Raw genomic sequence first — 13,320 nt, forward strand, 5'->3', positions numbered from 1 at the left:
GATAAAGAATAACTTTTCTGCATATGATATACTCGCATGGCTTCATTCATGAGACATGTCTTCTTCACCCCAGTCTTACCAAAAGATTGATTGTTGAGATTTCCTTCCAGGCCTCCTCTGTAGCTGGCACTATAAATGTTTCTTTTTTCACAAAAGTACAATTTTTGCTCACTATGTATTAAGAAATTGCAGGCAGTCCAACTGACCTACTGACCAACTGATTTAGAATTACTTCTAAAATTTCCATTTATATTCCCAAACCTTTCAAAGCATTAAATAACCTAAATCTGTTATTTTTCTAAATCTTTTAAAGGGTGGTGCAGTGGTAGAGTTGCTGCCCCACAGCACCAGGGACCCGGGTTCGAAGCTGACTACGGGTGCTGTCTGTACGGGATTTGTATGTTCTCCCTGTGACTACGTGGGTTTTCTCTCAGTGTTTCTGTTTCCTCCACTCATTTCAGACATGCAAGTTTGTACGTTAATTGGCTTCTGTAAGTTGTCCCTCATGTCTAGGATAGAACTAGTGTACAGTTGATCGTTGATCGGCACAGACTCGGTGGGCCTGTTTCTGCGCTGTATCTCTAAAACTTGTAACACTGTTGTATTTTTTTGTTGCCATGATTACTATATCAGGTTACATGTTTATGGTGCCCATCCAGGAATATTAAGTATTTTTGTTTTTTTGTTTATTTAGTTATGTAAAAGTGTGTTTTTTTTGTGTTTTTATGTGGGGGAAGAGGGCACGGTACGGGGGATACCGTCCTTCAGCCGCTTCCTGGTGAGGACGCGACTATTATTGCGAGTCTGCGTCCTCGCCCCCCCCCCCCCTCCCCCCACAATGGCCTACCTACCTGGATTGGCGCGGCCTTTCCTGCCGGGATCGACCGGAGCTCCAGCAGCGGCGGGACAGCGCTGGAACATCGCGGGGCTGGCGATGCCTTACCGGGGGTCGCCATCTGGAGCCCGGAGTGCTGGACCTGCTGCACCGACATCCTGGAGCTGCGGTTTGCGGAGCTCCCAACGCGGGCGGCGCTGATGGACAGCGCGGGGTCCTGTGACTCTGCCCGGCTCGACCTGTGGACTCAGGAGCTGCAGACTCCGGCAGTGGGAGGCGGCTGATCAGGAGGTCCGGGCCGCTGAGGAGGAGGATGCTCACCGTCGGGGTTCGGCGTCGGCGTTCCACCAGCCCGGCGTGAGGGCCTGAACATCAGGCCACCCGGGGCGGCGACTGCAGGTGCTCGGAAGGCCCCGAACACGGATGAACACGGAGGGGAGGCTGGCTGGACTATGGTGCCATCCTCACCTTGGTGCCATTTATGTTATGTTGTGTCGTGGACTTTCTGTGTTTGTGCTTTTTTTTAATTCAATTTCAATTTTATTTTTAATATGTTATTATTTATTTATTTATTTATTTATTTTTTTGGTGATTTTTTTTTTTATGATACTGCCTGTAAGGGAAATTCATTTTGTTGTCTCAAATTGAGACAATTACAATAAATTTGAATACAATACAATACAATACAAAAACTAACATGCCCACAGATCACAGCTTGAACCTAGAATCTTCCTGGCTTATGTTACCTGAAAGTATCCTGGGGGTTGTATTTTAGACTGTTTGCTGTGAAGGAAAGCTGTTTTGTAGTTTAACCAAGTGGCTTTTGGTCAAACTACAAAGCAAAACCATCTACAACTGACTTGCATTCTTTAGAACTAGTTCTGCATAGCAATGATGACTCAGTTGAGGAAAGGAATTTGTTTTGAAACTTTCTCGGTTATCTGTATTGCCAAAGTGTAGTGCAACATAACAAGCTGTGGCTTGTTTACAGTATGAAGTGGCAAGCCAAAGAGTTCATCTGTTGCACCTGATAAGAATATTTAATATAATATCCCATCAAAAACCTCAGAGCGATTTAAAAACTTCAACTTCACTGTTCTTCTTTGAATTGATGGATAATGTTTCCTGAATAGTAGCTCTTCCAATAAACAATGGCCATGGTGGTTTATCTTGAAATCAGGCATTAAGTTGAGGGAATTCTGGGAACCGATCATGTTGATTCATTGGTAATACAAACTCTGATAATTACTTTTAACGATAGAGGCATTCAATTAACTTTTTTCCTCATAATTTAACAGTTAGACTGTGTGACTGTGTAACACTGTGTGACTATCTTACACATAAGTGACTGATTTATTTCTTTAACAAAATACATGGTGCTGGAGGAACTCATCAGGCCAGGCAGCATCATTGGAAGGAAATGGACAGACAACATGTTGGGTCAGATCGCTTGTTCAGATGTCCTGACCTGAAACGCCATAATTTCCCTCCACAGATGCTGCTCAACCTGCAGAACTTCTCCAGTACTTTGTATTTTGCTCAAGATTCTGTCTGTCTCTCGGGTGTTATCTTTATTTCTTTGACTATTTGGATTAAATTTATGGCTGCGGTACAAAGCTGAAAATGTTGGTATCTTTAAATAAACCATTAGAATGTGTATATTAAAGTAGTTTTGGAGAATGAAAATTCAAACTATAAATTCTGAAAATATTATGTCTTTAAGGTGTGTGATGAGATGGTAGATCGCAGTGATTAATGTAACATATAGGCTCGGAGTCCAATGATATTTCTCTAAAATTCCTTTCGTCAAAGGGTGTGTAATCCATATTTGTCTTTAAATTTCAGTTTTAAGAATTTGTACGACCTAAGGAAACACATTGAGACACACAATGATGAGCCCACATACCACTGCAGCTCTGATGGGTGTAACTTTAGTGCTCGCAGTTTGCAAACACTTAAACAGCACTACAGAAGAATACATGAAGTGAGTGACCTAGTGATGAATGCTCTACGAATTACTGTGAAATTATGTGCACTTCGGAGTACTGAATTTGAAGTCACTTCAGATTTTGGGATCCAACTCTTAATCTTTTTCTTTCTTGTTTTTGTCCCCCACTAACTATTAATGATAGTTCTTGCACACCGTGGGTTTCCTGTTGCTCAATTGTACACCATAGTTGTACAGCACTTTTATGCCAACCTTTTTACCCATCTATACTAATCCTATTTGCCTACATTAAGATAATATCCTTATATGGCTTGATTATTTAAGCACCTGCCTAAATGCCTATTAAAAGTTGTAATTATATCTGACTCCGAAGTGTCCTCTGGCAGGGCATTGCGAATATCAACCACTGTCTTTTGCTTTAAAGAAAAGGCAAACAAACTTGATCCTCAGATTCCTTTGAAACCTCCTTCCTATCACATTAAACCTATGCTTGGTTGTTTTTGGTGCTCCAACCATGGAGAAATGATTTTGTATGTCTTATCCTACCTGTGCCTCCCATCATATTGCTCTTTCTAACAGATCAACTCTTAGCCTCCTTTGTTTCCAAGGAAAACAAGTCCAGCCTTTCCAATCTCTGCCCATAACTAAAGTCCTTCAGTCAAAAACAAAAGAAGGTACAGCAGGCAGTGAAGAAAGCGAATGGCATGTTGGCTTTTATAACAAGAGGAATCGAATATAGGAGCAAAGAGGTCCCTCTGCAGTTGTACAGAGCCCTAGTGAGACCACACCTGGAGTGTTGTGTGCAGTTTTGGTCCCCTAATTTGAGGAAGGACATTCTTGCTATTGAGGGAGTGCAGCGTAGGTTTACAAGGTTAATTCCCGGGATGGCGGGACTGTCATATCCTGAGAGAATGGTGCAGCTGGGCTTGTACACTCTGGAGTTTAGAAGGATGAGAGGGGATCTCATTGAAATATATAAGATTGTTAGGGGCTTGGACACACTAGAGGCAGGAAACATGTTCCCGATGTTGGGGGAGTCCAGAACCAGGGGCCACAGTTTACGAATAAGGAGTAAGCCATTTAGAACGGAGATGATGCAATACTTTTTCACACAGAGAGTGGTGAGTCTGTGGAGTTCTCTGCCTCAGAGAGCGGTGGAGGCAGGTTCTCTAGATGCTTTCAAGAGAGAGCTAGATAGGGCTCTTAAAAATAGCGGAGTCAGGGCATATGGGGAGAAGGCAGGAACGGAGTACTGATTGGGGATGATCAGCCATGATCACATTGAATGACGGTGCTGGCGCGAAGGGCCAAATGGCCTACTCCTGCACCTATTGTCTATTGCCTATTGCTTCTTGATGACTCGCCTCGCATTTTTCTCAAGCATCTACATCCTTCTATTGCTTCATCTATTGCATCCACTGCTCTAGATGTCAGCTGATCTACATCGTTGAGACCAAGCGCAGGCTTAGGCGATCGTTTCGCCAAACACCTCTGCTCGGTCGGCATTAACCAACCTGATCTCCCTGTGGCTCAGCACTTCAACTCCCCCTCCCATTTCGAATCCGACCTTTCTGTCCAGGGCCTCCTCCATGGCCAGAGTGAGCACCACCGGAAATTGGAGGAGCAGCACCTCGTATTCTGCTTGGGCAGTCTGCACCCCAGCGGCTTGAACATTGACTTCTCCAATTTCCTGTAGCCCTTGCTGTCTCCTCCCCCTCTCAGCTCTCCCTCAGCCCTCTGGCTCCTCCTCTTCCTTTCTTCTTCTCGCCCCCCCCCCCCCCTCCACCCTACATCAGTCTGACGATGGGCTCCGACCCGAAACGTTGCCTATTTCCTTCGCTCCATAGATGCTGTCTTACCCGCTGAGTTTCTCCAGCACTTTTGTCTACATCCTTCCTATAATGTGACCACTAAAACTGCACACAATACTCCAAGCATTATCAAACTAGTATTTTAAAGTTGCAACATTAAGTCCCAACACTTATATTTTATGCCTTGTCTAATGAAGCCAAGCGTGCTCTATGTCTTCTTCACATTCTATCCACCTGTGTTGTCACTTTCAGGGAACTGTAGATGTGGATCCTCTAGAGGTCTCTGTTCATCAACATCCCTTCACGCTGTGCCACTTACTGTACATGTCCTCCCACTACATGAATTCCCAAAGACATCATGTAAAATCTGTAACCAGAACTGGAGATCTGTTCAGGTGCTGCTGACTTTGAAGCACATACAATGTAACAATTGGAATAAGTCCCACATTTAAATCTGACCTTGCATTGGATCTTTTAACTTGCCTGCCATCTTGTGGAAGAAAACCCCTGAAGAACACGATGGCCTTTTAAAGTATTTATCCAATCGTCCTTGAATAGGAAAAGGGACATTGCATTTTGTTTTCAAAAAAAGATTTCACCTTATTGATTTGATGTGCTATTATTGTCTGATTTCTTTCCAGGGGGAAACAAAGCCTCGATACAAGTGCCATATCTGTGCCAAATGTTTTTCGTGGGCTTATACTCTAACAATGCACCTCCGCAAGATGCATCAGTTGAAGTGGCCATCTGGGCATGCACGATTCAGGTGGGCAAGATTATCAGCCTGATTATTGCTGCAGGCTATATATTGATATTTCTGCAGGCTATATTACCCCTGCAGAGAGAAAGTTCCAGGCCCACGCCCTCTGGGTGAAAGGATCAGATAGCTTATTTCTTCCCTCTAATGCCTCTACCCATTATATTAAATTTATGCCTCTTGGCTTTTGATCAGGTAAAATGTCCATCCTATTATTCCATCTGGGCCCATCATAATTTTATACCTCTTATGTCTTTCCTTATATTCATCAGTCCCAAAGAAAATTTGTAAACTAATTTGATCATTTCCAATGCTGGCAGCATCCATGTATATCCCCATCCACATCTTTTCTGGCACAATAAATATTTTATAGTTAAGAACAGAACTGTACTCCGTATTCAATCTGTGCTGCAAAATAATGTTTTATATACCTACAGCAAAACCACCTTGTGCCTAGATTAATAAATCTATGTATTTTTTAACCACATTATGAACCTTAATTGCCATCTTTTAGGCCTAGGAAATGCACCCTGTCTCTTTTTCCACATCATTCTATACTCTGACATTTAGTGCCCAAATAAATTGCCTAATTTCTCCAGTTTGATTTCCATTTGTCATTCTGTCACATTGCAGGTTGTAACAGGTAACCCATTTCACTTGGTGCATCATGTCCAGAAGGATCGGATGTGCTCAAAGTATATCTAATGGACATTGTAGTTTTGATTTTAGGACGATTTGTTTAAGTATAAACCTGGAGAGCCAGCAAAATCACTTTGCATTAGGATGTCAATAGGCAAGCGGCTGTCCCGGTAACTTTAGTTAGATTTAAGCCCAGTCCTTATAAAATCTCTCTCAACTATTTCTATGTTGTAGGAGTGACTATGTTTCATAGCACTTCATTGGCTGTGAAGTACTTTGGCATATTCTAAAAACACTTCATCAAAGGCAGGATTTTATTATGGCACCCATTAAACCTCCCACATTCTTCATTCTCAAATGCAAAATATTAAATTTTAATGTAAAACAAAAATTGCACAAGAACTGACTTTTTTGCGTTAACTATGTAGGTACAAAGAGCATGCAGATGGATACTTACAGCTGCATATGGTCCGCTATGAAACCATTGAGCTGACACAGCAAATCATCAAGGACCTAGAGAAGAGACGAGGCCACCGAAGAAAAGCACTGGATACATGTCTACCAGCACTGGACTCCTGTCATAAGGTTCTCTCCAGGAAACCTCCACCTGGGAAAGCAACAAGGGAAGATGACTACCTTGCCCCAGCTGCTCCATTAAGATGTGATAGGCAGCAGGAAACTAAACCACCAGCCAAACCCATGCACAAAAACTTGCAGCCAAAGTACTGTGACTTTTCAGAAGCACCAGAAGTGGGTGAGCTGGATGTAGGACTTTCTGGAAGAGACTTTCCTATCCATTGTGTCCTCCGAAATGTAGCCCAAACAACACCTAAACCTGCAGCTGCCCATGAGAGGAACGACGACAGTTCCTCCCTAGACCCTGTGGAAACACTGGAGAAAATAGCACAAGGGCTTGGGATTCAGATTATTGGGTAGTCATCATTCAAGTTGGTGAAGCATTAAAGCCTTGGTCACCAACTTTTCTCAAAAAATGTTACCTAAATAATGAATGTGAGCAGGTGGAGTTATAGTTAATGGGATCCTGTGGACTCAACATTATCAGGAATAAGTGGCTACTTTTTGCTGTGTCTCGTGCTTTAGATAAACATCAACATATTTTTCCTTCTGTCTCACAGTGCTGTAGTTTCTTTGCCTCTGAGCTTGGGAGGATGGCCTAAGTTTTCATTATAGGCTTGCGAGGCTTAGTCAAACCAACGAAACAAGTGAGAAGAGGCCACATATTTGTAGGATTGTATTGGGAAGTGGAAGGATTATATTAGAGAAGATATGGTGTTCATGATGAGGATATTGCCTGGTAATTTTCTTCTCTCCATTTCCTTTATTGCATTGCACAAAGTTGGGATAGACGTGTAGACTGGGGTTGGATGGAGTCTTTGAGGAACAAAGTCACTCGTTAATACTTACTGCATGCACTGACATTCATTAATTTCCTACATGTACATGATGTTTTGGTAACCAACAAAAAAGCATCTTTGTGCGTTGAAATGGGCAGATTGCTGTCAAACTATAGATCGTTTCCTCAGCCCTTCTTGTTGGGAAGAGATTTGGTCTTTATGTTGATGCTGATGGGATGGCATTAGTGGTTTAGGTGATGATAGCCCATTGCTCAGGGCAAACTTCTGGGGGCAACTGTTCTGAGGAACTGTTGCTAACCCAATACGTTAACTGGGTTCTCTTTCCACAGGTGCTCCCTGACTGGCTAACACAGAACATAGAAAAGAAAAGCACAGGATCACGCCCCTATGCCCATATTGTCTTTGCTGAAAATGATGCCCAGCTAAAGTAATCTCATTTACTTGCATGTCATCCATACCCTTCCATTCCATGCATGTGCCCATCTAAAAGCCTCTTAAACACCACTATCGTATCTGCCACCACCACCCTCCTGGCAGCATGTTACAGGCACCTCCATCCTCTGTGGAAGAAATACTCGTCCTGCATATCTCCTTTAAACTTTGGCCCTTTCACCTTAAAGCTATGCGCTCTGGTCTGACCGACTACCCAATCTATGCCTCTCATAATTTTACAAACTTGAATCAGGTTTATCCTCCACCTCTGACACTCCAGAGAAAACAACCCAAATTTGTCCACCCTCCGCCTTTTAGCAATGAATGTGTTTTAATTGAATTTTTATGAAGATTTTATGACGGTTTCCACCTTTTCTAGAAAGGTGTGTAACTTATAATTACACAGTCATTAAATGAAACCAAAGGAGTTATTGGGCTTATAAAAGCCTTTATGTTTTTGAGATTGTTTTGTAAATTGCAGTAATTCTCAAAACCGACATGAGCAAACTAAACTGTCAGGCAGGAGTTATCTGCTTTGTATTGTGACACTTGGATTGCTGCCGATTTGTAATAGTGGCTCCATCATAATACCATTGATGGAAACTAATTACCAGCAGCAGTGCAGTTTGAATGATGGAAAACTCTAAATCTAACTTGTCTGGCTTATATCGACGTCCATTCTATACCATTATAGTTCACCCTCAAGAGCTTGTTCATGAGGCCTAGCAAATTTGTTGGATCCCCTAAAGTTGGACAATTACTGCCAGTCTTGCTAGTTTTACCCATACACTAGTGTTGAAATGAATGAGGATCAGTGCAATTCTATCATATTGTGGTTCTGCGATGACTGAAATCTCAACAAATTACTCTATCTCAAAGAGCAGCAAGACTCTGGTTAATTCATCCTGACGTGCAGTGTTGATAACACTGATGTTTTACACTTATAAGGCTCTCCTATCTACTTTGTCTCGATATACATGGATAACAAGAGCTTAGTTACATCAGGACTGGGCACAAATCTTCCTTAAAATTTCTTTATGAAGCCATCATCAAATTGACACACATACGTGTATTTCTCCCGTGCATGTTGCCTTAATGAAACAGTAGAATCCTTAGAACAGTAGTGTAATTTTGAGCATAAGGGCAAGGGAGGTTGTTGCCTCGTTCCAAAAAACTGCAGCAGGTGGCTGGAACAGGCAATAAGATCCCAGCCATTTTTATAAAACTTAGATTGCCATCACTGCCACAACGTCATAAGATGCATCAAAATGGCAGAATAGGACGCAATTGCTTGGGAAAGCACAGAATTCTATTTTTAATTTTTAATGATTTTTAGATTTATAACATTTATGGATAGGTCATCGAGGTGTGAAAACTATCTGGTTATGAACGGAACAAAATGGCAGAGCCATTTCCGACATCACCCAACATACGGGTCCAGTTTCCATTCCTTACTACTGCCTTGCGTACACTGCTGTGTGTAAAAAAAGTCTATGGTAACGAATGTGATATTTTCCATTAAGTAGAACATTTCCCGCAATGTGAAATGGGTTTGAGTGTTTGTTTTAACTTGATATCCTGTTAAATGAATACGTTGTAAACTGTTGTTGCTCGGATTGTGGTACGTTATTTATAGTGGTAGTTTAAAGTTTTTAATTATATTTCCAGCCTCCACAGTTTTTTTGATTTTTCCTCTTTAGCTGTGGAAAACACCCAGTATTTTAATTGAATTTGATATTATAAACAGTGTGTGCAATGGCAATATGATGTTGCTGATATTGTAAAGGCTCGCACTAGTAACTAGTATCGTTGGAACAATTAAAAATGTTTCCAGTACAGTTACAAGCCGTTTACGATGTTCTGGTTTCAATAGGATTTTGTTGCTATGTTTTGTACTGGGTTCTGCCAGGATGCTGTTGATAGTGTTGTAAACATGATTCACCTCACGCTGACTGAAGTGGGAGTGCATTTTTATGAGCACATGCTCCCAGAGGGAGCCTCGCCTACAAGGAGCACCATCCCATTCAGCCCAGCGAGTGCAGACTTGTTAATGTTTATGTATGCAATAGACTTTGTATAATACTGTTTTTGATGTCTCTGTAACTTGACATTTTTGCTCTGTCCGAGGTTGTTAAATCAAGGTTTCTTATTGAGCAGTACTTTGCAGTTGTTTCAAGTTTGTCTGGCATACTTTTTGCCTCCATCCATGTCCCTCCCGGTTCCAAAGAGGAAGTAAACAAGTAATGTCCATGTTAAACTCGCTGCCTCTGTCTCCTGGGCAATAGGGATGGGCAATAAACCCTGGATGAATGATGTGTTTCAGGAACAAATAAAAATAAAGCTGATTACTCTATGCCTATTTAAATCACCAGGCCAATGTTTTTTTTTAAAGAGCAATCATTATACTGGGAACAAAAGTACTTTGGATTTTTTGTAATGCAATATTATACCTCCCCAATCCTGTTTTGAGCGACTGCTCAGTAAAATATAAGAGTGTTTTTGAACAATAGCAATAAGTCCATTGCCAACTACTATTTCCTTGTTGAAAACCATTTGATTTGAACGATGTGGTGATAGGCTATATATGTTCCGACAAATTTAAGTGAAAAGATTATTTTCGTATGGAATAACCCAGACTCTTCCCACCACTTCTTCCCTTGCTAGGATGTATTGTATTTTTAATGAGACTTTAGGAGTTTATTTGGGAGTCATCCAGAAATTAGAGAACTCACTGCAAGTAAGAAAATAACATCTCACCCTTGCAATGTGCTATTATGTACCCTTTGTAATTGTAAATTTCATTTTGCGACGTGCATCTAGCAAATTTTAAAGGCATCCGCCACTGACATTACGGAAAATTATTCAAAAGCATATGTGGCCTGTCCGATTTGAGCATCGAGTTAGGCTGTAGATACACTCCACTGGCCTGTTAATAATCATTCCAAGTGAGAAACATCCACACATTGAATATATATTCTCCAGCTGATTCCAAATATATCATTGCACACTTAGAAGGATCTCCATATTGCTTTCCAAAATGGTGTGTGTTTCTAAAGTACTCACCCTATTCAGTTTTAGCAGAAAGAACATTTCTACAGTGCCTTTAAGTATTTCATTTTGAAATGTTCTATGAGCATTGTGTGAATTATGTCACAAAATGCAGTTATATCACCAGTGTGCTTAAACCATGATTTAAATCCAACTTTATGCTTCCCAGGTATTTTCTTGCAACCCCTGTCTAGCCTGAGTGAAGGTTGGCTTTGGTGCATTGTGGAGTTACTTCTAGGACTTATTCTGGAGCTGATTTTGTTGCGTGGACATGGCACCTGCTCGTGCACTACTGAGGCAAAATTAAAATGTACTTTAATTTCAGGTGACAAAACAATTGTTGTGGATGATTGTGAATTCCATAGACGATGTAATTCTGATCTCTTCTTCCACACAAATATTTACAAAGTGTTCAGTGTTAATAAATTATGTAACAGAATTGTTATGAAGCAGTTATTGAATTTATGCTGAGTCCTTTGTAGAGCAATTTGGGTAGTTCTATTCCTGTGATGTTTTTTTCCCCTACAGCTCTGCAAAATATTTCCCTCAAACGCCTAACCAGTTCCTTTTTGAAAACCATATTTAGCAATGTTTCTACCATTCTTACATGCGTAAAGTAATAGTCTTTCCTTATCGTACTCTTTTCTCTATTTCAATAGACAATAGGTGCAGAAGTCATTCGGCCCTTCGAGCCAGCACCACCATTGTGATCATGGCTGATCATCCACAATCAGTACCCCGTTCCTGCCTTCTCCCCAAATCCCCAGACACAGATATCTTCAAGAGCCCTATCTAGCTCTCTCTTGAAAGTGTCCAGAATACCGGCCTCCACTGCCCTCTGAGGCAGAGAATTCCACAGACTCACAACTCTCTGTGTGAAAAAGTGTTTCCTCATTTCCGTTCTAAATGGCATACCCCTCAATCTTAATCTGTGGCCCCTGGTTCTGGACTCCCCCAACATCGGGAACATGTTTCCTGCCTCTAGAGTGTCCAAACCTTTAATAATCTTACATGTTTCAACAAGAGACCCTCTCATCCTTCTAAATTCCAGAGTATACAAGCCCAGCACTCCATTCTCTTAGCATATGACAGTCCCGCCATCCCGGGAAGTAACCTTGTGAACCTGTGCTGCACTCCCTCAATACCAAGAATGTTCTTCCTCAAATTTGGAGACCAAAACTGCACAAAATACTCCAATGTGGTCTCACTAGGACCCTGTACAACTGCAGGAGGACCTCTTTGCTCCTATCCTCAACTCCTCTTGTTATAAAGGCCAACATGCCATTCACTTTCTTCACTGCCTGCTGTATCTGCATGCTTACTTTCAGTGACTGATGAACAAGGACCCCCAGATCCCATTGTACTTCCCCTTTTCCCAACTTGACACCATTTAGATAATAATCTGCCTTCCTGTTTTTGCTACCAAAGTGGATAACCTCACATTTATCCACATTAAACAGCATCTGCCATGCATCTGTCCACTCACCCAACCTGTCGAAGTCACCCTGCATTCTCATAGCATCCTCCTCACAGTTCACACTGCCACCCAGCTTTGTGTCATCTGCAAATTCGCTAATGTTACTTTGAATCCTTTCATCTAAATCATTGATGTATATTGTAAATAGCTACAGTCCCAGCACCGAGCCTTACGGTACCCACTAGTCACTGCCTGCCATTCTGAAAGGGACCCGTTAATCCTTACTCTTTGTTTCCTGTCTGTTAACCAATTTTCTATCCATGTCAGCACTCTACTCCCGATTTCATATGCATCCCATCCCATCTGCATTCCTTGGTTCATAAGGTCATAAGTGATAGGTGCAATCAGGCCATTCGGCCCATCAAGGCTACTCCACCATTCAATCATGTCTGATCTATCGCTCCTTCCTAACCCCATGCTCCTGCCTTCTCCCCATAATCCCTGACACCCATACTAATCAAGAATCTATCTCTGCCTTAAAAAATATCCATTGACTTGACCTCCATAGCCTTTTGTGGCAAATAATTCTCCAGATTCACCACCCTCCGACTAAAGAAATTCCCCCTCATCTCCTTCCTAAAGGAACGTCATTTAATTCTGAGGCTATGACTTATATGACTCTCCCACTAGTGAAAACATCCACTCTATCCAAGCCTTTAACTATTCAGTATGTTTCAATGATGTCCCCCTTCTAAACTCCAGCGAGTACAGGCCCAGTGCCATCAAATGTTCAGTCACAATCTTGTTCACATAGAGTCATAGAGTGATACAGTGTGGAAACAGGCCCAACTTGCCCACACTGTCCAACATGTCCCAGCTACACTAGTCCCATCTGTCCACGTTTGATCCTATCCTATCCATGTAACTGTCTAACTGTTTCTTAAATGTTGGGATAGTCCCTGCCTTAACTATCTCCTCTGGCAGGTTGTTCCATACACCCACCATCCTTTGTGTGAAAAAGTTACCCCTCAGATTATTTCCTCTAAAGATCTAAGGA

The 13,320-nt window shown here is 41.7% G+C and overlaps 1 protein-coding gene across 4 annotated transcripts in view; it reads left to right on the plus strand.

Annotated features, from left to right (window-relative positions):
• Positions 1–13,023, plus strand: part of zgc:112083 (uncharacterized protein LOC550461 homolog) — a 29,739-nt gene extending 16,716 nt beyond the window's left edge. For 3 of the 4 annotated variants that reach the window (XM_055645114.1, XM_055645113.1, XM_055645112.1), the window contains 3 exons: positions 2,681–2,819; positions 5,236–5,360; positions 6,419–13,022. In XM_055645114.1, the coding sequence (XP_055501089.1) occupies positions 2,681–2,819; positions 5,236–5,360; positions 6,419–6,926 (772 nt within the window). In that variant the 3' untranslated portion in view covers positions 6,927–13,022. Of the gene's footprint in view, positions 1–2,680; positions 2,820–5,235; positions 5,361–6,418 lie in introns of all 4 variants that reach the window. The other variant, XM_055645115.1, reaches the window with a different exon arrangement.
• Positions 13,024–13,320: the final 297 nt, after the last annotated feature.

Source organism: Leucoraja erinacea, chromosome 13 (genome assembly GCF_028641065.1).
Source record: "Leucoraja erinacea ecotype New England chromosome 13, Leri_hhj_1, whole genome shotgun sequence".
Taxonomy (NCBI): Eukaryota; Metazoa; Chordata; class Chondrichthyes; order Rajiformes; family Rajidae; genus Leucoraja; species Leucoraja erinaceus.